The sequence below is a fragment of the Ochotona princeps genome, chromosome 24 (genome assembly GCF_030435755.1).
Source record: "Ochotona princeps isolate mOchPri1 chromosome 24, mOchPri1.hap1, whole genome shotgun sequence".
Taxonomy (NCBI): domain Eukaryota; kingdom Metazoa; phylum Chordata; class Mammalia; order Lagomorpha; family Ochotonidae; genus Ochotona; species Ochotona princeps.
This window is the reverse complement of record NC_080855.1, coordinates 8367536-8392878: the sequence shown is the minus strand read 5'-3', so window position 1 is coordinate 8392878 and position 25343 is coordinate 8367536. Positions and strand designations below refer to the sequence as shown.

The following is a 25343-nucleotide window of genomic DNA, read 5'->3' as shown; positions in this document are numbered from 1 at the left end:
GCTCCCCCTCCCCCACCTGCACACCTTCCCTGCTCTGCTTCCCGTGCAGCTGTCCCTCCTGCAGCAAGTCCCTTGCCTCTTCTCTGCTTCCCAGCTGGTTCTTTGGCAGGAGAGCGGTGACAAGGCTCTGTGTGTGGGACAGCTTCTATATGGGACTCCCACACTGGCCAATGGGGGGCCTTAGAGGACAGCAGCAGGCGGCGCCGTAGCCATCTTTGGGGCTGTTTTGCCCCTGAGCCCCTGGCAGTGTGCTGTCACACTTGGGGTTTGGTCACTGGCTGGCTGGGGTGGCCCAGGTCTTTCTCAGCTTGCATCGTTGAGGGGAGCTCCTTTCGGGGAGCCCCAGGTAGAAGCTGTGCTCAGGTGCATCTGTCTGGCCTGCCCTGCGTGGCGGGCTGAGCAGTGCAGGAGGAGCACCAGGCTGGGCAGGTGCCAAGAAGCACAGCACAGGAGGCCCAACCTGGAGGAAGCCAGCCCGGAGAGGCCCAGGGATGTGGACTTGGAGCCAAGAGCTCTTAGGAGACTTCCTGGAAATCCCCAATATGGACACAGTGCAGTGTTGCCACCTCACAGCCTGGGGGAAGCACCCGGGCAGCTGGCCGCATGGCCCTCCACAGTGAGGCAGGCCAGACCAGAGTTGGAGTGGACACCATGACCAGGTTTGTTTTCTGTAAAGCCAGCAGGCATTCATGTTTAATTTTTTTCAAGATTTATTTATTTTTATAAAAGTCAGATACGTAGAGAGAAGAGACAGAGAGGACTGACTGTCTTCCATCCGTTGATTCACTCCCCAAGTGGCCACAATGGCCTGAGCTGAGCCAGTCTAAAGCCAGGAGCCTAGAGCCTCTTTCAGGTCTCCCACGCGGGTGCAGGGTCCCAATGCATTGGGCCGTCCTCAACTGCTTTCCCAGGCCAGAAGCAGGGAGCTGGATGGGAAGTGGAGCTGCCAGGATTAGAACCAGCGCCCATATGGGATCCCAGCACGTAAGTCGAGGACTTTAGCTACTAGGCCACGCCGCCGGGCCCCATGTTTAATTTTTTTTTTTTTTAAAGATTTTTTATTATTATTGGAAAGCTGGATATACAGAGAGGAGGAGAGACAGAGAGGAAGATCTTCCGTCCGATGATTCACTCCCCAAGTGAGCCGCAACGGCCGCTGCTGCGCCGATCCAATGTCGGGAACCTGGAACCTCTTCCGGGTCTCCCACGCGGGTGCAGGGTCCCAAAGCCTTGGGCCATCCTCGACTGCTTTCCCAGGCCACAAGCAGGGAGCTGGATGGGAAGTGGGACTGCCGGGATTAGAACCGGCGCCCATATGGGATCCCGGGGCTTTCAAGGTGAGGACTTTAGCCACTAGGCCATGCCGCCAGGCCCTCATGTTTAATTTTTTAAAATACTTTATTTTCCAGAGTCTATAGCTCATCTGTTGGTTTACTTTGCAGGTGGCCGCAATGTCCAGTGCTAGGCCAGAAAATGCCAGGAGTCTGGGGCTTTATTTGGGTGTCTCATGTGGGTACAGGAATCCTAGCGCTTAGGCCATCTTCTGCTTTTGCAGGCCTTTGTCAGGGAGCAGCCCGCACAGGAGCTGGCACTCATATGGGATGCCAGCGTCACAGGCAACAGCTTCAGCTGCTGTGCCACAATGGGGGTCCTAGGCATTTATTTTGCATTTGGTTTGAAAAGTGTGGGTTGAGGAACTGGGAGCAGTTAGGGCCCACACACTGGCCTCAGGAGGCCACTCTGTAGCTCACGTGGTGTGGGTCAGTGTGTACTCAATCTTCTCCTGCCTCCACTACTGAAATGTTTCAGTTTTTAAAGACCTGAGGGTCTTAGTGGAAGTGCTAATATAACTTTTTGTTAGAAAAGTTTCTCTTAAAAAAAAAATTCAAAGTGACATTCATGTGAGAAAGTGAAGAGTTCACAATTAACTCATGGTGTTGCAAGGCAGCTGCCTAGTCTAGGTCTGAATCATTGCCATGCAAGAAAAACAAACCCGTGCCCATTAGTAGTCAGTGTGCATTGCCCGTGCACAGCCCCCCTCCCACTGTGGGTTTGCCTGTTCTCAACACCCTGTAGGCGTGGACTGGGGCAGCGTGGGGCCTGCCTCTGCACCTGCTGCTGCACTCAGTGTGCTCTCAGGATTCGTTGTGTTACCCTGAGTGTCGGTGCTGCCGGCTTGCTGGCTGAGTGCTGGTCCTGTGTGTGTCTCCATCCATCTCTCCTGGGCACATCCTGCCTCTGTGAACAGGCGTGGGAGCACCGTCTCTCCCCTCATCCCTCCGTGAACGGGCGTGGGAGCACCGTCTCTGTCCCCTCGTCCCTCCGTGAACGGGCGTGGGAGCACCGTCTCTCCCCTCGTCCCTCGGTGCTCCTGGTCCTGGCTGTCCTCCCCATGGATGTCTCTGCCACTTCTGGGCCAGCCCTGAAATGTGGACGCCCAGCTGCCTTGCCTGTCAGTGAGATTGATTCATTCTGTCAGTTTCTCATCTCAAGTCAACACTGAGAGAGCTGGACACTCTTTGGGGTTTTTTAAAATTGTTTATTAAAAGGCAATGACAGTTTTTTCTCCACTGGTTCACTCCCCAAATAAGCAAATGCACCCACATGCTCATTGAGCCAGGTCAGAGCTAGGAGCTCTATCCAGGTGGTCCGTGTGGAAGCTGGGTCAGACAGAGCTAGGACTTGGTCCTAGATGCTCCACTGCGGCTCGCTGGCGCTGTCCCTGAAGGCAGGCAGCTGCTGTAAATCCCAGAGTGTAGGGAGGTTGATACCCACCTCATGCTGCCAGGAGCACCCTCCCCTCTGCAGGCTGGGCACATGGCCTCGTCCGTGGGTCTGCTCCTTAGCCTTCCTGCTTCCCCTTTCCCCAGACGGACAGTGTCCCCGATTCCAGAATCTGCTTCTACGACGTTGAGATGGACACAGTGGCCGTTTTGGACTTCAAGGCTGCACAGATGGGTCAGGGAGAGACACTGTCCTCCAGCAGACAGCAGAGCAACAGGTATTCCTGGGGTCGGGAAGGCCCACCTGCACCGGACCCCCGGCAGGTCACTGCCTGCTTACACAGCTCCCCAGTTACACGGCTACCCTGGTTCGGGGAGACTCATGTGCATCAAACCCCCAGCAGGTTGCTGGCTGGTTACATGGCCGCCTGGGGTCAGGAGGGTTTGCGTGTGTGGAACCCCCAGCAGGTTGCTGCTCAGTTATGTGGCATCCTTCCCAGCCTTCACAGTCAACAGGGAAGAAGTGCCACAGAAGCACACTCAGGCAGTCAGGCTAGATCTGGGTCCTTAGTGTGTGTCAGCCAAGTGTGGGCATCTAGATGAGCCCTCGTAGGAGGGCTGTGGCCGGAGTGTCTGAAAATGCCCCAGGAGTCCCAGGACGGAAGCTGACAGAGCAACCTCAGGACTGCGAGCCCTCAGTGGGGGTGTTGTCTTCATGGAGGTCTGTGGAGGGTCCTGTGGGCCCCCCTTTGGGTCTTTCTCCTTTCCCGGGCTTAGTGGGTCCCCTGCATTGGATGGCACCTCCCACTGGACGTGTGTCTGCAGTGTGTCCTGCTACGAAGTGCACGCTCGTCTCCTGGGCAGTCCCTGCTTTAGCCTGCATGAGGTGGCACAGGAGAGTGCCGCAGGGGTTCACTGTACCCCTGGGGAGCAGTGTGGCCGGTGTTCAGACTGAAGAGCAGCAAGTGGAAGCCATGCAGCTTGGCTGAGGGGCTTGAGGCAGCGCAGGAGTGAAAAGTGCTGGGGCCACAGCCTGCTTTGCTCTCTAGCTGCCTGAGCTGGACTAGCAGGCCCTGCTTCAGTCATGCACTCTTGTCCAGCTTAGCTAGAGTTCTCTCTCCCCCTTACACCAAATCTTCCTGCCTGCACTCTGCTAACCATGGCCGTGACCCCTCCCATGGACACCTGACCCCAGGTCCTGTTATGTGGCCCCGCCCTGCAGAGCCACTCCAGGCCAGGCCAGCTGTGTTGAGTCGTCTTCACTCTCAGCTCGCTCCTTGTCTTTCTTTCAGGGAGTGGCAGGCATCCTGCTGCCCACCAGCGTCCCTCACCAGGACAGTTCTGCTGTGGAGGAACTGACCTGTGTGCCCTTTTGCTGTGCCTGTCACAACTGACCTGCCCTGCCCCAAGCTGATCATACTCCCCAGGGACAGCAGATGAGGCCTGTGGGCACCTCATCTCCAAGCCTGCCCTTCTGAGCGCTGACCCATTCATCTTGTCTCCATAGAGCACTCGGCTGAGTTCTGAGTCCTTTTGATGAGGAGGAGGCCCCAGAGTGAAGTGGCTAGTGCCGCCGTGGTCTCCTGACAGCCACAGTGTGATAGGCCTGGTGGGTGGTGTGTCCAGTGCCAGGGACCCAGGAACCCTGGGAGAGCAGCAGGCCGTACCCTAGACCACCAGAGGCCGAGCGTAAAGCTCCTTGTCCCACAGCCGAGACTTTGTAGGACTCTCGGCCCCTGGTTCTCTTGTGTAAATATTGATTGATTTGGCACTGCAGCACGGAAAGAGAACAAGCTTCCATCTGTTCTTTCTGCAGTGCCACCACAGCCAAGTCCGCGTGAGGCTGAAGCCAGGAGCCTAGCAGTCCATCTAGGACTCCTGCCTGGGTGGCAGGGCTGGGTACCTGGACCACTTTTTGCTGCCTTTGCAGGCACACTAGCAGGGACCTGGATAAGAAGCAGAATTACGGTGCCAGAGTTCAGACAGGCACTCCAATATGGTATGCTAGCATCGTGAGTGGACGCCTTTAGCTGCGGCCCTACAGTACCAGCCCCTCAGCCTTGCCTTCAGGCTTGAGAAAGTACATTCCAACAGAATGTTCCCAAGTGTCCCCAGAGGCCCAGCCCCTCTTGAGTGTGGGTGGCAGCAGGAATGAGCTCAGGAATGAGCTTGAGCCTTCCCTTTCTTGCAGGAACCTCATCTTTGTGAACGAGAGACTGAGGAACCATGTGCCTATGAACCACTTCTGGGACCAGAATGAGCCCAGGCTTTTCGTGTGTGAGGCCGTGCAGGTGACACCAGGCGCCCAGACACAGCCGATGGACAAGCCCCACACGGAGGACAGCACTGGCCCTATGGTACTGCTCTCGTGTGCCTCCTTGGTGTGGGTGGGGGGGTGGACATTGAACAGGTATAAATATTCATGATGCAGTTAATGGGAATTTGTGTGGCATGGGACGTATCTCTGAGCACTCCTAAAAATTTATGGAAAGAAAATGGTTTTCAGTAGAATGATTTATTTGGCTGAGTGACAGAGAGATCTGCCACCTCACCCTCTGGTACAGTCGCTGAGTGTCTGAGGTGGGCACTCCCCCCGGGTCTCCCACATTGGGTTCTCAACCAGCCACCTTCTGCATTGCACTGGCAGGGAGCTGGCTCAGAGGCAGGGTTACCAGGAGTGACCAGGACACAGGAGCACTTGGCATGGATGCTGCTGCTGCCTCAACGTGGGCCCAGGGAGGCCCTTGGGAGTCCGTGCTATGCCCCGTCTTCCCTGTCTGTGTGAAGCAGCTCCCCCTCGTCTGGGCTGTGCACGGCTGTCTCTGAAGACTGACGGGAGCCCCTTCTGTTTCATGTGCCTCTGCCACCTGCTCACCCCAGCAGAGTTTCCACATGCGGCCCTCAGATAAGTCAGGAATCTCCCTGATCTCCAGCCACGGACCCGGGCCCTGACTGTGGAATGTGAAGCAGTACCCAGATAGCCTCTGTCCTTGGGATGAATAAAGCAGGGAAACTGTGGGGGCCTGGACCATGAGGACAGAAGCTGCAGGTGCCATGGGAGCAGCACAGGGGACCTTGCAGCTGGCCGGCCACGAACGGTCGGTCCTGGGACCTGCTGACATCACCCTTCAGAATTGGATGTTATGTGAGAGAAGCCAGCCCAGCCCTGAGGCTCTTAGTGACATCTTCCTTACTGCCTGACAGCAGAGACCTATTTAAGATGTATTTATTTATATATTTATTTATTTTTTTAGATTTATTTTATTTTTATTACAAAGTCAGATATACTGAGAGGAGGAAAGATAGAGAGGAAGTGGAGCTGCCGGGATTAGAACCAGCGGCCATATGGGATCAAGGTGAGGACCTTAGCCACTAGGCCACGCTGCCAAGCCCTAAGATGTATTTAATGGGCCTGGCGGCGTGGCCTAGTAGCTAAAGTCCTCACCTTGAACGTCCCGGGATCCCATATGGGCGCCGGTTCTTATCCCAGCAGCTCCACTTCCCATCCAGCTCCCTGCCTGTGGCCTGGGAAAGCAGTCGAGGACGGCCCAAAGCCTGGGGACCCTGCACCCACGTGGGATTCCCGGAAGAGGTTCCTGGTTCCCGGCATCGGATCGGCGCAGCAGCGGCCGTTGCAGTCACTTGGGGAGTGAATCATCAGACGGAGATCTTCCTCTCTGTCTCTCCTCTCTGTATATCTGACTTTGTAATAAAATAAATAAATCTTTAAAAAAAAAAGAAAATTAAGATGTATTTAATGTATTTCAAAAGCAGAGTTTCAGAGAGAGAGACAGGGAGAGAGAGAGATCTTCTGTGCAGCGATTCACTCCCTGAATGATCACAAGAGCTGAAGCCGGGCTGGTCCAAAGCCAAGCAATTCCCCCAGGTTTTCCATACAGCTGACAGGGACCCGTGGACCTGGAGCGTCCTCCACCTCCCAGCCACGTTAGTCAGGGACAGAGATTAAATCCTGTGTACCTGACACGAGGTGTGGGCATCCCAAGCAGTGTCTCCACCCTGTGCTGGACCCCTGCCTTGGCGGAGCTTGAGCAGTGGGAGACTCTTCTGTAGGTCACCGACTCAGGGTGGGGTGGTTATTCTTTGCTGCAAGAAGTTGATTGCTTAAAAAAAAAAAAAAGACGCTGGTGCTGAGGCCTAGTAGGTTAAGCCTCCACCTACAGTGCCCACATTCTATATTGGCTGTGGCCTAGTAGGTTAAGCCTCCAGCTACAGTGCCCACATTGTATATTGGAGTCGATTTGAATGCCAGCTGCTCTACTTCTGATCCAGCTCTCTGCTGATATGCCTGGAAAAACAATGAAAGAGGACCCAAATTTCTCGGCCCCTGAACTCACAGGAGAGACCTGGAAGAAGCTCCTGGTTCCTGGCTTCAGATGGGTCTAGCTGTGGCCTTTGAGGCCATCTGGGGAGTGACCTAGCAGATGAATGATGTCCCTGTCTGTCCTGTCTTTGTAACAATCTGCATCTCCAGAGACCACCCACACCAGCCACACTTGTCTCCGGCAGACAGGGTGGGTTTTCCGACATGGGTCGGCAGAGTGACGAGACGCTTGCTGTGAGCGCGTTGCAGCCCTCCTGGGGAGCGGGCCCGTGCTGCCAGGTCAGCAGTGCCAGCAACGGCCCGTGTACCCCTTCTCTCCCAGGCTGAGGTCATGATCCTGTCCTTCCTCGTCTCGGAGGAACATGGCTTCCTGCTTCACGACAGCTTCCCGCTGCCTCCCGCCTGCCAGGCGCTTCTGGGGATGGAAGTACCTCACTACTACTTCACGCGAAAGGTGACACCCGCAAGGGGATCTCCTGTCCTCCCCTCTCGCTCTGGGCCCTCCCAGACTCCTCCCCGAGCCCTGAGGGCCGAGAGGCCTCAGTTCCTGGCCCCTGCGCAGCGGCGTCTCTGCCCTGCACTCCTGGCCAGCACAGGGGCTGCTGCATGGTGTCCCCCGGGGACAGAGGCAGAGGGGCCCTGGCGCATGCTCCAGCCAGACTCCACAACCTTTTCCTGCTCCCCTCCAGCCTTTCCCTCTACGTGTGTCTTTGTTGAAATCTGACCTGCTTTTTAGCAGTCCCATATCCCTGTAATTATTACGGCAAATTTGGAACTGCAAGTAAAGGAATAGAGACCAGAGTGCTACAGACCCCCAGGCCCGGGCCAAGGGTCTCAGAAGGGGCCACCTCCTCCTGTGCTGTAGACACACATCTCCATTTTTGTCCTATGTTGTTGCCCCTGCTGAGATGAGAATTCAAAGTAGAGGCCTAAATGCGAGTGGGACTGATTTACAAGGGTGAGGATACCTACCTGCATGTGTGTGGGCCAGCCCACCTTGGGAGGCCCACAGTGTCAACAGCCCACAGAGCTGCCAGTGAGGATGAGTGGGGGGACCCCAGGCAAGGTCCAGGTGCCAGAAAGGAGGAGAGAGGGTGTTCCATGAAGCAACAGTCACTTGGTAGGGTAGGGAGTGATCCCCATCTTAATAGGGCAGGGCCTGGGTAGAGTGAGGCTTTCTTTACCATGGCACCACCCAGGTGGAGCTTAACTCCAGCTGGGCATCTTGCCACTCGTGCCGCTTCAGAGTGAGACAGAGCATCATGGGAAGTAGGTGTCCCGGGTGGGCTTGTAAGGAGGGGGGCCTGGGCTGCAGGGCTGGAGGCAGGGATTCTGGGTTTTTGTTTTGTTGTTGTTTTGTTGTTTTCCCTGATCTGTGGTACCTAAAATACACAATACAAAAACGTATTTTTTATGTGTGAAACAGACCTTTTGAGATTTGATTATTGTTTACAGCCTTAGTCTATATTCTTTTTTTGTTCCACATTTTTTTTCTGTTTCTGGAGTGAAGGGGGAGATAAAGGGAGAAGTCCCACCCAGCCTCCCACCCATCCCAGGTCTGCGACATGGCGTATGCTCTGAGGGTGGAGGCAGGGATTGTAAGGAACCTTTCCCAGCTCACCTGCTCTCCATAGCACCTGCGGGCCAGTCACACAGATGTGTCATTTTTTTGGTAGAATGAGTTCATTTCAGTGCGCACATTCATGCATCCTGACTGGGTTATTTTAAACAAATTCTTGTCCTCTCCTGAGACCTGCAGCCAGGCTGTTCTCTGGTGTCGAAGTGGTGCCTGGCGATGGCAAGCAGGGAGTGTGTGCTTGCGGCTCAGCTCTGCCCAAAACCATCCTGGAGTGGACCAGGGCAGGACCCCTGGGATCCCTCATAACCCGTGTTCAGCACAGAGCCCACCAGCCACAGGTTGCTGCTGGGCTGTGCTGCCCGAGTCCCACGCGTGGCTCTGCTGCAGGCTCCCTCCCCGTGGTCCCAAGTGCAGCCTCCCTGTTGCTTGTCTGTTTCGTCAGAACTCAACTGGGTCTCTACGCCTGGTGTTTTTGGCTTTCCATACAAGAGATGTAAAATCAGTCTTAAAAACACACATCTTGGTCTTCTTGCTTCCTGGGGCTGTGGTCCCATGTGGGAAGGGGCTGTGAAGATGCAGATGGCCGGGGTTTCCCCTCAAGAAGTCTGGTTAGCAGCAGATGCAAGACCAGTAACTTGAAGAGGCCAGATAGAGGGTTCAGGGCTGGGTGCGGAGGTACCAGCAGATCGCTGTAGAATGGAAGCCACAATCGGAGGGGCTTAGGGCCGTTCTAGGGCTGTGGCAGTGGTCGCTTGGTGGCTCCTATGGAAAGATACCCAGCCGAGGAGGCTGGCCTAGCACAGTGTCCTGTGTGGCTCTTGGCTCAGGACCCGGGGTGCTGTCTCTTCCCTTTTAGCATCTGGCTGGGGCAGAGTAGGGGAGCCTGGCGAGAACTCAGAAACACCACAAGATGCTGCCTGAGACGATCAGCTTTAGGAGAGCTTGTGGCTACATGTGCATGTCTGACTTGGCAGCCACAGATCATGAAAAGTCTTCATGGTTGATAGAATGGCCTGGGAGATAGGAACTGCTGTGGGCATTTGTAACTGTTGAAAACGTAACCTGTCCGACATCTGTCCCCATGTGGACAGCCTCAAGTTACCCCTTGTCTCACGCAGAGGCAGAGCTGCAGTTAGCTGTGGTGACCCTAGCGTGTTCATTGTAGGCAGGGGCTGCAGGGCCCGTGTCTGTTTGTGGAGGAAGAACTCGGTGTGGGTGTAACTCCGCAGTAACAAGCTAACGGGACCTTTGTCCTTCAGCCTGGAGAAGCTGACAGAGAAGACAAGGTGGGCTCAGCCGCCCAGCTGGTGGTCACGAGGCCCCTGCGGGACTTCATGGGGCTGGAGGACTGCGACAAACCCACTCGTGATGCCATACTCAACTTCAGCTTCTCCATCACAGTAGGAGACATGGATGAAGCCTTCCGTTCCATCAAACTCATCAAGAGGTGAGGATTCCGGCCGCTTCTTGGTCTCCTGCCTCACTCCATGCCAGACTGGTTTGCTAAACAATTAACTCTTTTGTGACTCTGTCCTGGTGAAGTTCATGGGCTTGTTGCTCCGTAAGGTGCTGCCAGGGCCTGGGCTGTGCCAGACTACACACCTGGGTGTGTATTGGTGAGCTGGTCCTCGGCCTCTGAGGTGCCAGGAGCCTCTTGGATTGCATGGAATTGTTTTGGTTTAATGTGTTCTGGGTGCTTCCCTCCGGAAGTTTCCGCCACTGCTGAGCGCTGCTGACACCTGTTCCTCTAGGGATAGCTGCTCCTGAGTGAGGACAGCTTGATAAAGGGCAGCGCTGGACCAGCGAGATGGAAGCAGTTGGAGTGGTTCTAAAAGACGTTAGCTGATTGGGTGTCAGCATCTGCTGCATTTCTGAGAAAAGTCGGGGATTTTGGCGTGAGCCCCGGACAGACTGTGATTCCCAAAGGCGAGAGGCAGTGCTGAGGAGCGATGCGGCTGCGGGAAGCGCGCTGTGCTGGGAGGTTGCCTGGCATGAGCCTGCTGCCTTCGCAGTGGTGGCTTCTGTGAGAGGAGTGCCCCGCCTGCTTTGTGTCGTCCTGAGACCCTGTGGCCAGCCCTCTACCCCTGAAGGGCTTGCCCACATCAGCCAGGGTTCTGAAATAAGCCAGTGGTAAAGTCTGCAGCTTACCACATGGCCAGTTTTCGTGCCTTAGTGAAACGTATTTAGCAGTGTGCACAATGATGCATCTTAACTGTTTTATCATTTCATGGTTAGCGTAGGAGTCCATCAGGAAAAACCCAAGGAGGAGGTAGCTGAGTGTGTGTCCACAGCTGAGCATGGGTGGGAGCGTGGCACCCACGGCTGTGTGTCCACGGCTGAGCGTGGGTGGGAGCGTGGCATCCACTGTGGCTGAGTGGGTGGGACGCCATGGGAGCTGTTGGGGTGGCCCATCTATAGCTTCTCTGCAGCCATGGTCATTTGGTGGTGTGCTTTAGAACCCTGACTGTTCGCCATTGGTTCTGACTCTAGACTGTGGGCGTCCAAGTCCAAGAAGCTTGCCGGCTGCCCTGGCTCGGCAGGAGGTGGGGCAGAGCAACAGAGCAAAGCATCAGGAGGCACAGTGGCCACCCAGGATCTCACTTGTGCCATTGGACTTGACCCACCAGTGCCAGTGGCAGTGTCCTCTCCTGTCAGATATCAGCAGTGACCCAGTCAGGTGACATGCCTCAGTCAGGGGAGAGGTCCAGGCGGAGCATCAGTGCCATGCTTGCTCATGTGGTTGGACAGTCCTGGGCTCTGGGCTCTGGGCGGTAAGGCAGCCCTTGGGTCTGGGCTCTGGACTTAGACCAGTGAGGACATGGGGTACAGTTGGCAGCTGTTGTTCGCCCAGCCTGGGGAGCTCCGGTGTACTGTCCCCACACATGAACTTGGGGAGCACACGGTGTGGAGAGAACCATCCTGCAGGCACTTTGTACCTGTCATGTGCTCCATCTCCACAGAAGATGCAGTGGAGCACTCTTCTGGGGCCGGCACTGTGCTGTGTAACACCAGCATGCCCTCTGAGTGCTGGCTCAAGTCCTAGCTGCCCCGCTTCCCATCCAGCTCCCTGCTTATGCGCCTGCGTGAATGGCAGAAGATGGCTCAAGTGCGTAGGCCACTGACTGTCCAGGGAGAGCAGACGGAGCCTCGTGGCTGGCCTGGCCGTGGCGTCCGTCTGGGGAGTAAACCAGGAAATGCAGCAGCTATGTCAGTCTGCCGCTTCAAACTGACTAGTTTAAAAACTACACAGACTCGGGGAGGAAAAGTAAACCAATTTCCTTAGAAAAAAAACAATTTTTAAGATTTATTTTGTGAAAGATCTATTTATTGAGGCGTAGTGTGTCAGCCAGTGAAGGAGACCCTCGTCCTTGGTCTACAAGATGGACAGCACTTCAGGACCCTGAGGCGGGCTCCGCTCCGGGACCCTGGGATGACATTGGGCATCGCTGTCCGCGGGTGCTGAGGTGTAGGGAGGCTGGGTGTGGCTTCTTCCCTTGTCTCTCCCGTGCACCCAGAGGCAGGAAGAAGGAAGAGGAAGTGCGGACACGGAGGTCTCACCCATTTTCCCCGATTCTGGAACCTTCCCACCCTAAGCAACTAGGTAAACATCAAAAATAAGATTAGAAAAAAAAATTTTATTTTAAAACCAGAGTTATATATAGAGGAGGAAAGGCAGATTTTTGTTTGCTGATTCAGTCCCCAAACGGCTGTGCTGACTGGACCAGGCTAAAGCCGGGAGCCAATAGTTTAGCGTCCAGGGGCCCAGGGACTTGGCCATCTGCTGCTGCTTTCCTGGCTGCATCAGCAGGGATATGAATTGAAGGTTCAGCAGCCGGGACTCAAACCTGTGCCCGCAGGGATGCTGTGCCTCAGCACTGGCCCCTGAAGAGCGTCAGAGACCTTCCAACTGCTGGTTTATTTACACCCAGAGCTGGGCCCAGCTGCAGACAGGAAGCAGGAACCTCCCCCCCACCCCCGAACTCTCCTCTGCCTTCCCAGGCACGTGAGCAGGAGCTGGGTCCCAATCAGAGCAGGCAGGACTCCCTTGGCATTCTGGGTGCCTAGGCAGCAGGTGACCCCCTGCACCACAGGGCCCACCCCTTGAAAACTGTGTCTTAAGGGATTTCTTGCTCAGGCGGTAGTGACACGGTGCCTGTGGTATTCAGAGGCCAGCAGGCGCGGGCACCTGTGAGAAGCAGGACGAGGGTGAGTGCCCCACCACACCGTGAAAGCTCACCTGGCCTCCCCTTCATGTCCATCACAAGATCGCGGGAAGCAAATACCTTTCTCTCCCATGGGCGCTAGAGATGAATGGAGCACACATTGGAGAATGTTAAGATATTTGCATTTATTTTAAGTTAGAAAAATAATCAGGACGATAACGTACAGTACTAACACAGTTCTGTCCTGAGACCATCACTGGCCGTAAATCCTGACTCCCTCCCGGGACACCACGGACACTTGAAGAAAACCTTGCTGCTGGTGTGCCTTACCTAAGTGAATGTGACCAGGCTGCTCTTGGCTGACGCAGAGCAAGTTCACCCCAAACTGAGGGAGAGAGCAGGGCGGCCACACTGCCCCCCACCTGCCTGCTTCCAGGCTCCACTCCCAGAATGTGCGTGGATGGGAAGCCGTGTTGCGCCGGCTGAGGAAGGTTATGTCAGAAGTGGGTTGGCGCCCGTAGCATACAGGGGCGTGTAGCATGCTCTTGCATAGCCTAGTCAATGTGTACGTGTCGTACAGTGGCCCACACTGGCGCTGCGCAGGTGCCATCCTCAGCATGGGGACTCCACGTAATCGTTGTCCAGCCCGCGCCGGAAGCGCGCCGTGAGGGAGCGGCTGATGACGATAACCCGGGGTGCCATGCAGTCCTCTCTCCGGTGCAGAATGTTCCAGATGAGCATGGCAGCTGCCAGGGTGGCCAGAAGGCAGGCACCAATGTTCAGGTAGCAAGACCAGGCCAGGTTGGTGTACGGGCCAATTCTGTAGAAGGTCACCAGTCCGATGACAAGGACAAAACCTGCAGACAAAACAAAGTTGTGTCTGGAGCGTCGTTGAGCACCGGCAGAGGGGAGGCCGGGGTTCTGGGGTTCTGGCTGCAGCCCACCCGAGCGGCAGTCCCGCTCCCTCCCGACGTGTGCCTGGACGGGTGCTGAGCCCCTGTAGCTCAGCAGTTGGCTTAGAGACAACCCAGGTTTTGTCTGACTTGATTCGTGTTTGTGTTCATCTGACTTGCTTAGAGCTTTGGCTTTGCTTTCCAAGAAAATAGTGATCTCCTTTCGAGACTGAAGATGCCAGGAGCTGGAGGGGCGGGGAAGGGAGTGAGTAGGGGCTGCGGGCCTTGCCTGGGTCTCTTTGGGTATCTGGCATCTTTTTTGATGGGAGCTCTAGTTCTGGGTCGTCTCACCCCCATCCTGGACTCTTCCCTTCTTTTGACAGAGTTTGGGACCCAAGCAGCTGAGGCAAGGGGAGTAGTGCAACCCACAAGGCATGTTTGCAATGGTCAGCGGTCGCTCCCGCAGGCCTGCCCACTTGCACAGTTTTGTCTTGATTTGACCTGTTGTTGCAGTAGGGAGATTGGGTGTCCGTGCCCTGGACATGTCACAGACTAACAGAGCTCTGTGATGTGGCTGAGGAGGCAGGACTGAGGGCAGCTGGGAGCCCAGACCCCAGGAGCAAGAGGGGTGTCCACACATCCGGCAGACCGAGGCCATGCCAAAGTTGAGGCCGCCGCACATGTTCCAAGTAGCCACTGTTGCAGGTGACCCTGCCCTACCATTCTAGACTGCAGCCAGTAGGTGCAGGTGGAACTTGGGAGTGCCTCCCAGCACGTCCCTCCACAGGCTCTGGCCAGCCTGAGCCCCGACCCTGTCTCCCTCCTGGCAGGCACATGGAATGGACACCACACTTGTGTCCGCACTGCTCCATCCTTGCCCACTGGGGGCCTCCACTTTGCTAGGGAAGCGTGGCCCTGGAGCAGCAAAGCTGTGGTTGTTCTGCAGACAAGGCGTCCCCTCTGACCAGGAGTGCATCTTGGTCCATCGTGTGCTAAGGGTGACGCCAGCTGGCCTCTACGTTAATCCTTTCTGAGTCTCTGTGTGAAAAGCTCCCAGAGCCTTCGTGCCCATTGGCGAGCCCCGCTAGGGAATTCCAGTGTGTGGAAATATTGGACGCTGGCTTCGCCCCTGCTGACAGAGCCCCGTGCGGTGGGTGATTTTCTGCAGCTGGAGGACCCATGAGTGGGTGGGTGCTGCTCATGCCATTGAGGAGTGAGACCCACCCTCTGCAGGCCGGGAGAGCTGGCCTGGGGGCAGAGGCTGAGCAGTCAGGGTTGCCAGCAGGCCAGGCTGGACTGGAAACCGGGTATATGGGAAGGAATTTTTATGTCTGGCAGCAACTGGGCTTTTTTTTTGTAGTAAAGTTTTCTTTATTTTATTGGGAAGAGAAATTTACAGAGAGGAGAGACAGAAAGATCTGCCATCTGCTGGTTCACTCCCCAAGTGACCACAGTGGCTGGAACTGAACCAGTCCAAAGCCAGGAGCCAGAAGCCTCTTCTGGGTCTCCCACATGGGTGCAGGGTCCCAAGGCTTTGGTCCATCTTCTGGTGCTTTCCCATATCATAAGTAGGAGCTGGATGGGAACTGGAGCGTCTGGGACACGAACTAGCACCCATATAGGATCCCGGCACTGGGAAGGCGAGGATTTAGCAGCAGCCATCACACCAGGCCCTGTAGCTGAGTTTGATCAGCTAGCTGTCCCAGTGAGGCACAGGCTCCCACACCCTGCCCTGGCCAAAGCTCTTCTCTTTGCTCAGCGCTCCACATTTACACATTGTTGAGGCTATTACATGAGATGAGCATTGTAGTGCCTATGATGCCGGCATCCCTTACGGGCACTGGTTCAAGTCCTGGCTGCTCCACTTCTGATCCAGCTCCCTGCCAGTGCACCTAAGAAGGCAACAGAAGATGGCCCAAGCGCTTGGTCCAGTTGTCACACTAGCAGGACACCTGGGTGGAGCTCCCGGCTCCCGGCTTTAGGCCTGGCCCAGGACTGCCTGTTGCAGCTATTTGGGGAATAAACCAGCAAGTGGAAGATAGATCCCTCTCTTCCTTTCTCTCTCTCTCGTTTTTTTCTGCCTTCTCTAACGTTCTGCCTTTTAAAACATCTTAAAAAATAAAATACTGTTGTGTGGTGCCAGTCCCACAGTGCCCTCTGTCACCATGGAAGACGCAGAGGAAGCAGCTTCATGTGGTCTGCAGGGCATCTCTGAGCTGAGTCCACCTGTTTCATGGCTCTGATGTCTGACACAATGCAGGAAGGTCCCTGGAGCTTGGGGACACTGGAAGAGCTGGCCCTGACCTTTCAGAGTAGGTGGGCTTGCTCTCCCACCACACCACCCAAGATTAGGAAGGGGAAGAGCACCGTGTGGTGCTGCTTGTTCACAGTGAGTGAGCCCTGCACCTCAGAATCCCTGGCAGATGAGCTGCCAGCGGCCAGCACGTCAGTGAGCCTGTGTCCTCTGGCTGACTCCGAGACTCCCCAGTCTCTGGAGGAGGAAGTCACGAGGAACACACCAGACATGGCTTCAAACGCAGGCTCAGCTCCATCAGCTGCTGGTGGGGAAGGCATGGGAGGAGGAAGAGCTGCACAGAGGACATGAAAGTGACCCCCGGCATGGGAGCGTGGCCACCTCTGAGGACGTCACAGAAGGACATGTGTGTTCCACTGGCTCCTGAGATGCATGTGTATCTCTCAATAAAGCCCTTGAAAAGAGCGAGTGTAGCCTGGCGCTATAGCATAGCAGTTAAAGTCCTCATCTTGAATGCACCGGAATCCCATATGGGTGCCGGTTCTAATCCCGGCAGTCCCACTTCCCATCCAGCTCCCTGCTTGTGGCCTGGGAAAGCAGTCGAGGACGGCCCAAAGCCTTGGGACCCTGCAACCGCGTGGGAGACCTGGAAGAGCTCCTGGCTCCTGGCTTCGGACCGGCTCAGCTCCAGCCGTTGTGCTCACTTGGGGAGTGAATCATCGGACGGAAGATCTTCCTCTCTGTCTCTCCTCCTCTCTGTGCATCTGCCTTTCCAATAAAAATAAATAAATGTTTTTTAAAAATACCAAAAAAAAAGAAAAGAAAATTGAGAGCTATCTTAGTCATTTTATCCCACTTAGCACTTTAACTTACCATGGAAAAGATGCAGGGTTAGGGGCCCATGCTGGCTTCTTTTTTTTTTTTTTTTTTTTTATTTATTTATTTATTTTTTTTTTTTAAAGATTTATTCATTTTATTACAGCCAGATATATACAGAGGAGAGACAGAGAGGAAGATCTTCCGTCCGATGATTCACTCCCCAAGTGAGCCGCAACGGGCCGATGCGCGCCGATCCGATGCCGGGAACCTGGAACCTCTTCCGGGTCTCCCACGCGGGTGCAGTGTCCCAATGCATTGGGCCGTCCTCAACTGCTTTCCCAGGCCACAAGCAGGGAGCTGGATGGGAAGTGGAGCTGCCGGGATTAGAACCGGCGCCCATATGGGATCCCGGGGCTCTCAAGGCGAGGACTTTAGCCGCTAGGCCACGCCGCCGGGCCTCCGTGCTGGCTTCTGAGAGCTCCTCCTCACGTGGGGCGAGAGGATCCAGGGTTGTGGCATCAAAGGTAAAGCTACTACCTGTGATGCTGGCACCACATGGGCACCAGCTCAGGTCCCAGCCGCTCCCTGCTGAGGGCCTGGGAAAGCAATAGAAGATGGCCCGTGTGGGAGACCCAGGTGAAGCTCTTGTTTTGATGCCTGGCTTTGGCCTGGACCGTCCCGGTCATTGCAGCCATGTAGGAAGTGAGGCAGGTTATGGGAGATGCTCGCTCACTCTCCTTCTCTCCCCCTCTCTACTTTCCTCCCTCCTTCCCTAAAGGCAGAGTTACAGAAAGGGAAGGAACTCTGTGCCTTTAAATAAATCCTTAACAAAAGGAAAAAGGATGAGAAGTTGCTACACAGCAGCCCCAGGGTGTGGTCCTCGGTCCTCAGGTGCAGCTGAGCCAGGGCCAGGAGGAAGGGGGTGCTGTTTGCAAAGCAGCAGTGCGCAGGCCCATTCCACCCGCCTGTCGGTAGTCTTGGGGGAAGCAGCTTTGGGCATCAGCCCTGCTCCAGCTTGGAAAGCCTTCAGAAGCTGCGCTTGTGGGCACAGGAAGCTCCCATGTGCGCCTCGCCAGGTGGTGCCAGTGGGGCCTGCCCAGAGCTGTGGAGTAGTGTACAGATGACTGTGGATGTGGGCTGAGATTCCAGACGTGGGAAACAGGGCACCTGCAGTGCAGGGCCATGGCCTCCTGGCGTGGGCGGCCAGCAGAGTGCTGCTCTGTGCCAGGGATGCCGTCTTGACAGCAACAGCCTCTTCCTGCATGCTTCTCCCCTGGGCTCGGAGTTCTCCATTCTGCCACTGCCTTACCCTGAGGGTCCGTCCCCAGACCCAGCTCTGCAGCGCCACGGAGCGGTTTGTCAGGAAGCAAACCTGCAGGAGAGAGTTGAGCACGCAGGCCGCTGCACAGGGCATCGATTCCATCTTGGTGAAGCTCGGTTGCCAAAGCAAACAGTCTCTTCCTGCGGGCGTGTGAATTACAGCGCCGCCGGCACAGCGCCCCTGGCCTCTCGCGTTTCCTTCCTGCCCGCTTCCTGGGGCTGCGGCTGCTGTCACAAGGCCTTCCTTTCCAAATGACCGTCAGACTCACATTCACAGGCGGCCTCAGTGGCAGGACCCTGGGGCTGACCCCTGCCACCTACCAGCAGGCCAGTTGCTGGAGCCACAGATCCGCCCTGGCTGCCTCCCACAGGCTCTCAGGGCCGGGCGTTTTTCCGCATCTGAGCAGCAGGATGGTGGTGATGGGCACAGTTCTCCCTGCAGGCAGAGGTTTCAGCGGACAGTGGGAAGCAGCGTTGTTCCCATGGGAGCACAAAGCCCCCACATGGGAAGAGGATATATTGGAAGGAAGCCAGGAGGCACGGGGCAGGTGCAGACCATTACCTGGCACACAGGTGCCAGCCCAGCTAGTACCAGTCTGAAACTCCACAACCTTCACCAGCCCGTGGGGTGCCTGCTCTCCAAGTGTCACTCAGCCTCCTGACCACGTGGGGCTGATAAAATCATTGTTTTCTCTGAGCTGCAGCTTTGCACCCCCAGAGTGCACCAGGGAAACAGGCCTGGGGAAGCTGCCAGTGGCTTTCCGTCAGACCCATAGTGAATTCCACCCTTAATGTCACTGTGCCAAAGCCTGCAGGGCTGCGAGTCAGGAGGACAAGAGACAGTGCAGCCTGGAGCCCGTGTCCTCTGTCCCTCAGTTTCAGGTGACTGTGAGCTGTCACATGCCAGGCTAGGCTGGCTGAACTGTGAGTATTCAGAAAGCAGATGGGACAAGCTCTCCCACTGGGTAGAAGTGGAGTTCTGAGTAGCACCAGGCTCGGCCTGCAGTTAACGTCCATAAAGGCCTTGTTTTTGGAGACCATCCCGAAGGAAACACACGAGCTCCCAGAAAGGTGTCTCACTCAGAAACGAAGCCATCCATGTCTGTGAGCCACCTCCCCTCCTGTGTCCCCGGCTCTCAGGGAGATGGGTCGGTGCAGCCCATGGCACTGTTTCTGAGGCCCCTAATGTCATTTGCTTGGGGTTTGGGGAACTATATGCTACCATTTTCCAAAGCATGGGCTGTAAGAATTACAAGGATAATGGGAATGGAAGAGGATGTTTTTAAAGGAAAAAAAAAAAAAAAAAGAGGAAAGCAGCATGGCCCCTGTCCCCTGCAGGGCCTGCAAAGCCCTTGTGCTGGGGTGAGGCGCAGCGCACGGCCGGCAGGCAGCGGCTGAGGGACACACCCGGTGTTCCTGAGCTGGACTCCTGTGGGCAGCACTGCCGGGCACAGAGCTCTGTATAGCTGCCAGAAAATGGTGTCTCACCGCAAACTTGGCAAGTTAGCTTTGGACAGCAGGTGACAATGCCTGGGCAGGTGCAGGGTGTCTGGAACCTGGCAGAGTCCTGGCCAAGAGGGTCTGTTTGGCGCCTGAGCGGGGATGGAAGTGCCCAGGGCACGCTCCCCATGTAGGTGCTCCTCTGCGCTTGCCAGGGTGGTTCAGCAGGGCTTCACAGGGAAGTCAGGGTGGGAACACCAGAGAGCTGTTGTCTGGGCAGGCACAGGCAGCACCAAGCAAGGGCCTTGAACAGTGAGTGATGTGGGCACTCCCGGAAACGCTGAGCACCGGGTGCTTCTGGGGTGAAGAGACCCCTGGTGTCCTTCGAGTGCCAGGTGCCAGTGTGAAAACTTAAGAACAGCCCTGCTCGCTTCTGTAAGGCACTTGCCTGACCCTATCCAGGGGCCTGTTCCCTTGTCTGCCTTCCACACAGATCAACAAGATGCCGGACACCACAAAGGAACCAGGGATGCAATGGGGAGGGGACAGGGCAAGAGTGCAGCCGCACCTGTGGCTGTGGTGTGCGAAGAGGGCAGCCTCACCGGCTGGCCCCAACACTCCGCACAGCCCCTTCCTCAGCGCCCTCCAGCCGCTGCGGGGCAGGTGAGCACAGGGCTGCGTCCTTGCAGCAGCCACGGCTCCCATGGAGCAGGATGGGGTCTAGCGTGTGGGCTGTGCCTGAAGGGGCCGCAGGAGGGAGAGACCGGAGCAGGCTCTGCCACCTTGTGCCTATGCAGGCACCTGTCCACAGGAGCAGCGGAGCTGACAGCAAGGGGAGGGAGCTCAGCTGCTTCTTGGGGTACAGTAAACTGCCAGCCACCCACCTCTGGTGCCTGACAGGTGCTGCTGCGCTTGAGGCCACAGGACCAGGGCTGGAGAGGAATGTTGCCAGCTTGGACTCAAAATGAGACTTGAGAAATTCTGCAGGATGGAACCCCTGTTGCAGTGGCAGCTGGCACTGCAGCCTAGGTCACATGGTCCCCCCAGCCCTCAAAAGCCACCACAACCTGAACAACATAGGGAACCTCTACACTCACTGCTGGCACCAAGGTCAGTTTCAGTGCCTAGAAACATCTGTGGTATGAACAAGCTAGCAAGGCCCAGACTCTCCTGTAGGGTAAGGAGGGTGGGTCCCTTCTGTTCCTTGCTTTTTTCACTGGCTTTCATGTCCTGGGAGCTAGCTGCTCGCCCCCGTCTTCCCTGCCTCCGCGTTAGGCCCCTTCTCCCTGCCAGCCACCCCACCTCACTGGGCACGGGGCTCAAGGCCCGCTTGCACAACAGGTAATAGCAGGCGTTTCCTCGTCCTGTGACAGGACATCCCGGCGCCCTGCAGTCTCCCCCTGGCTGTCTAAAACAGACCCAGGCACAGGAAAGAACCAGCTCTAAAATTAGCCATGCGACAGAAGAAAGGCAAAGTGGCTCTCTGTTCTGTGTGTCAATGGAGCAGGCCGCTGCATTTCCTCTGGACCCAAACAGACCCTGGGCGGGGCAGGTGGGAGCAGGCGGGGGACAGCCTGCACTCCGCCCACCTGCACGCCTGCCTGCAGCTTCTGCGCTGGCCTCCACCTGTCCCACTGGCTGAAGAGGGCCAGGCCCAACCTTTCCAGAGGCTGGGTCAGCCTAAAAGTAATCGGCAGAGAGAAACGGGTCCGTGCCTCCCACACCCACCGGTTTTAAAAAGGCTTGAGTGCAGGAAGTGAGCTGTCATCTTTGACGGCCTGGCTAGGCGGTCAGGCTGCACCATCGCCTTGCAGGCAGGGCCGTGTTCAGCATTGATTCAACATCTAGAGCTGTGACTTTTGTTTCTTTTGTAATGACTTTTGTTTCTTTGATGATGCTGAAATAACCTATTTAACTTTTCCAATCACATTTTCCAAATCTTCCATTTCTATCTTTGAGGGATGGCAGGTCGGCAGGTCAGTTGGGACAGATGGGTGTTGAGTAAGACCAGGGAAGAGCGTTGTTTTATGTTGTGGCCCCGAAGTCAGCAGAGGGGGAACCTGTGCTGTTGCTGGGGTGCCCTCCAGCAGGTCCCGGGAGGGAGGCAGAACTGAACCTTGGTTCTCTAGGCTGAAGCAGCGGTTGCCCCACCCCATCATGCAGGCTGACCTGCCCACATGCACGTCAGTGGTGTGATGTGACGGGCCATGGCCCACCTGCAGTTTGTAAGTGTTGACCGAGCTTTCAGGAGACAGGCACCACCATCTTGCACCCAAGCCCTGGCCCGACCAAGAGCAGGGACTTGCCCGGGGCCACACAGCTGGCCTGTTGTTGTTGCTCCCCGGAGCCCAGCTTGCTTTCTCAGCAGGCTCCTTCTAGCAGCTGGACGCCCGGTACGGCCTTGCAGCTGCATTTCTGGAAGCGGTGTATCTCATGGACGATAAGGGCCCGCATGCATTATTCCTACAGTGATTCACTCAGGCTTCCTGCCCTGCCTCTGTGGGACAGCACACTGGCCGCTGGGAAAGGCTGCCCTCCTGCTCTAAGGGGAGAAGGTAAGGGGGCTGGCCAGGAGCTTGCCACACCTGTGCTGGACTGCAGTGTCCCCCGAGTCAGCTTCTGCCTGTGACCTCATGGCTGAGTGGCAGAGACCCTGAGCTCTCCCACAGCCAAAGCCTTGGAGAACACAGGGCGGATGAGTGTATGGTGTGGGGAGAATACCCAGAGACAGCCCAGCCCCGGGTCCCGGCAGGGCAGCTGTCCTCTCACCCTCAAAAGACCAAGAGGTATTTCCTCAGGCCGTTTCAGGTGGCAGCAGAAGGCCCGGGGTCTTGTGTCTGATGGGGGTGTGGGTGGCTTCTGCCTGCCTTACTTACTTGCCAGTTGGAAAGCAGCAGCCATGGCCTCCTCCCAGCACTGGGACTCCAGAGACATCAGGGGCAGGCCCGCCAGCCCCAGGATGAATGTGAGCTGGCCTGCAGCCAGCGCCGCCGTAGCCACCAGGTTGCAGGCTCGCATCATGTCGAACTGCACTGTGGGTGGGAGCAGAGGAGAGGTGGGTCAGTGTGGTGAGTGGGGGGCTGGCTGTGCTCGCTCTCTTGGTGTCTGCTATGCCTTGAGAAAGGCAGTGGGCATATGTCCGGCCTCGTCTAGGCGGATCCTTTTGGAGGTCACTGGCGGGAGCCCTGCGCTGCCTAGAGCTACCCCTGCCACTTGGCTCGCCATAGCCCACGTCCGTGCTGCTTGGCCTCTCTGCACTTGTCATCCTCAGTATGGAACAGTCCAGAGGCCCCAGCCCTGAGGGGAGGTGGGTCCTGCCTCCCGCCGCGGCATCCCTCTTGGCAGCACTGTCATCCTCAGTATGGAACAGTCCAGAGGCCCCAGCCCTGAGGCGAGGTGGGTCCTGCCTCCCGCCGCGGCATCCCTCTTGGCAGCACTGTCTTCCAGGCAGTGTCACTGCTCCTGCCTGCTCCCGCAGAACGGGACTATGAGGGACTCACCTGGGCCAGCCGCACCATGCCCAGGCTAGTGAAGGCAGTGCCCCGAGGACTGTCCCGCTCACTCTCGGCCCTTCCTGCCCCAGTGCCACCCTCTGCCTGTGACCAGAGCCTGTATTGACAACCCACGCCCTGGAACCAAGAGCCAGGAGGATGCGGAAGACAGGTGTCGGCGCGGTCCCGGGGCTGGGCTGCCTGCCGAGGGGAGCCTTGTACGCCCCTGGTAGAACCATATTCTCCCCTGGTGGATCCTTGTTCTCTCTGGGTGGAGCCCAGCCTCCAGCTGCCCACAGGGGACAGACGGGCCTGTGACAGCAGTTCTGCGCGGAAAGCACCAGCCTCGTACCGTCCTCAGCATCTGTTCTGTGTCTGGGCTGGGCTGAGCAAAGTTTAGAAACCAATTCACAAAATGGAATCACTTGTCGCAAACAGCGACTCTCCTTGAAATGTAAATTTATGCAGAAGTTGGAGTGATGTCAGTGGCTGAGTTTGAGAATTGGCCACAGAGAATGTCTACCAGAAACGTGGGCATCAAGGGTGCCCACATCCCATACCACAGTGCCTGGGTCAGGTCCTGGCCAGCTCCCTGCTCCAGTGTTGGGTCCTGCCATCCCTGTGAGAGACCAGATACAGTTTCCAGGCTCCTGGCTGTGGCTCTGGCCCAATGCTGGCTGCTGTGGGTGTTTTGGAAGTAGACCATCGGATAGGAGAACTCTTACACTCTCTCTCTCTCTCCACTGTTGTCATTCTACCTTTCAAAAAAATGAAAAATTTTAAAAATTTTTAAAGAAGCATAAAATTAAGTGAGAAGCAACAGAATCTTCCAAGAGCCCTGAAGTCCCTCGGAGGTGCCCAGTGTACTGTTTTCCTTGGTGACCACTGTAGGAGGAGGCCAGTGGTACCTTGCTGGTTAGATCTGAGTGAGTGAGCGGAGCCAGCAAGGAGGGCTCTGCCCACAGACAGGAAGGACATAAGCAATTAGGCACAGGCCCTGGCAGTGCTGCTGGGTGGGTAGTGCAGGCACCTGCAGACCTGCAGGCCAGCTCACCTTTGTCACATAAAGTGGCAGAAGGAGAGAGTACCCGTCTACCGGACCACTCCCCCAGGTGCCTGCAGTAGCCGGGGTGGAGCCAGGTTGAAGCCAGGAGCCCAGAACAATACCTGGTCTCCCATGTGGTAGCAACAGCCCAGCCCTCCTGGAGCGACCTGCTGCCTCCTCAGGGTGCATGGGTGCAGGGACCTGGAATCAAGCACCTATCCCTGTGGGCCTCCAGGTCACAGGGCACCAGCACCCAGCCAGCTTGCGCTGTCACACCAGCTACCCTGCCTGTCGGGTCTTGAGCTGCTTCTGTCATTCAGTCCCCGCCACCTCTTGAAGTCCTGGGCAATGGTCGGTCAGAGCGCCCCTGCACACTGCCCGTTGCTGCCTCCCTCAGGAGGACTCGGCACCAGGCAGGAGGGCCTGTCAGTCGTGACAGTGTGAAATGAGGGCCAGGGAGTGAGTTGGGCCTCAGCGACCCCAGAGTGTTTCTCTCTCTCTCTCTCTCTCTCTCTCCCTCCCTCACTCTCTCTCTCAGCAGGGACCCCAGCAGTGCTGTCTCTGAGCAAGGAACCAGCCCCCTTTCCTACTCTGTTTTGTCAGGATGAAACAGGCAGCACTGGTAGGAACTGCTGCCAGACAGCAGAGTTTCTGTTCTTTAGTCTCCAAAACAGCCATAAAACCAGCATGAAACATAATCTTTGAGGTCGTGGGAGCCAATGCCACTACATTCCAGGGAGGCACTCAGCCCAGCGGTCACAACACTGCACACTTCCTGCAGAGGAGTGCCCGGCTGGTGTCGTCACTGCTCTACTTATGGCCCAGTGTCTTGCTCACATGTACTTGAGGAGGCAGATGACACACGTGCCTGGGCTGCTGCCCCCGCAGTGGGAGGCCCAGGTGGTGGTCCCAGCTGTCTTCCCTCTGTCTGTTGAAGGAACACGAAGGTGAGGCTGGCGTGGCGGTGGAGGGGCCCCTGGGAGCCTGGAGCATAAGTGTGCAGCTGAAGAACAGAGTACCGGCCAAAAGGCTGAGCGCGTCCAGCCTTGGTCGTGGCCTCAGGGGTCCCAGATACGCATGCACGGCCGTGAGGCTACTGAGGCCAGGCCTAATGCCCCTAACATTGGCTCCTCGCTCAGAATGAAGAGCAAGGCCTGTGTGGCATCATTGTGGCGGGCAGGAAGCTGATTTGCCGGATCCCTCATGGCCGCTGGTGTGGTCTCCACCGTCTACGCAGGCTGAGTGCCTGCGTGCCTGAAGGCGTCCGGGGCGAG

At 56.6% G+C, this 25343-nt stretch overlaps 2 protein-coding genes across 3 annotated transcripts in view; one reads left to right on the top strand and one right to left on the bottom strand.

Annotated features, from left to right (window-relative positions):
* Positions 1 to 25343, top strand: part of IFT140 (intraflagellar transport 140) — a 61551-nt gene that overhangs the window by 20295 nt on the left and 15913 nt on the right. For both annotated transcript variants that reach the window (XM_058680375.1, XM_058680376.1), the window contains exons 14-17: positions 2871 to 3001; positions 4915 to 5080; positions 7388 to 7519; positions 9904 to 10091. In XM_058680375.1, the coding sequence (XP_058536358.1) occupies positions 2871 to 3001; positions 4915 to 5080; positions 7388 to 7519; positions 9904 to 10091 (617 nt within the window). The remainder of the gene's footprint in view (positions 1 to 2870; positions 3002 to 4914; positions 5081 to 7387; positions 7520 to 9903; positions 10092 to 25343) is intronic.
* Positions 1 to 25343, bottom strand: part of TMEM204 (transmembrane protein 204) — a 51691-nt gene that overhangs the window by 23843 nt on the left and 2505 nt on the right. Inside the window, exons 2-3 of the mRNA XM_004596608.2 lie at positions 22410 to 22565; positions 13386 to 13664 (exon numbers count right to left, since the gene is read on the bottom strand). Coding sequence (XP_004596665.1) covers positions 13420 to 13664; positions 22410 to 22565 — 401 coding nt within the window. The 3' untranslated portion in view covers positions 13386 to 13419. The remainder of the gene's footprint in view (positions 1 to 13385; positions 13665 to 22409; positions 22566 to 25343) is intronic.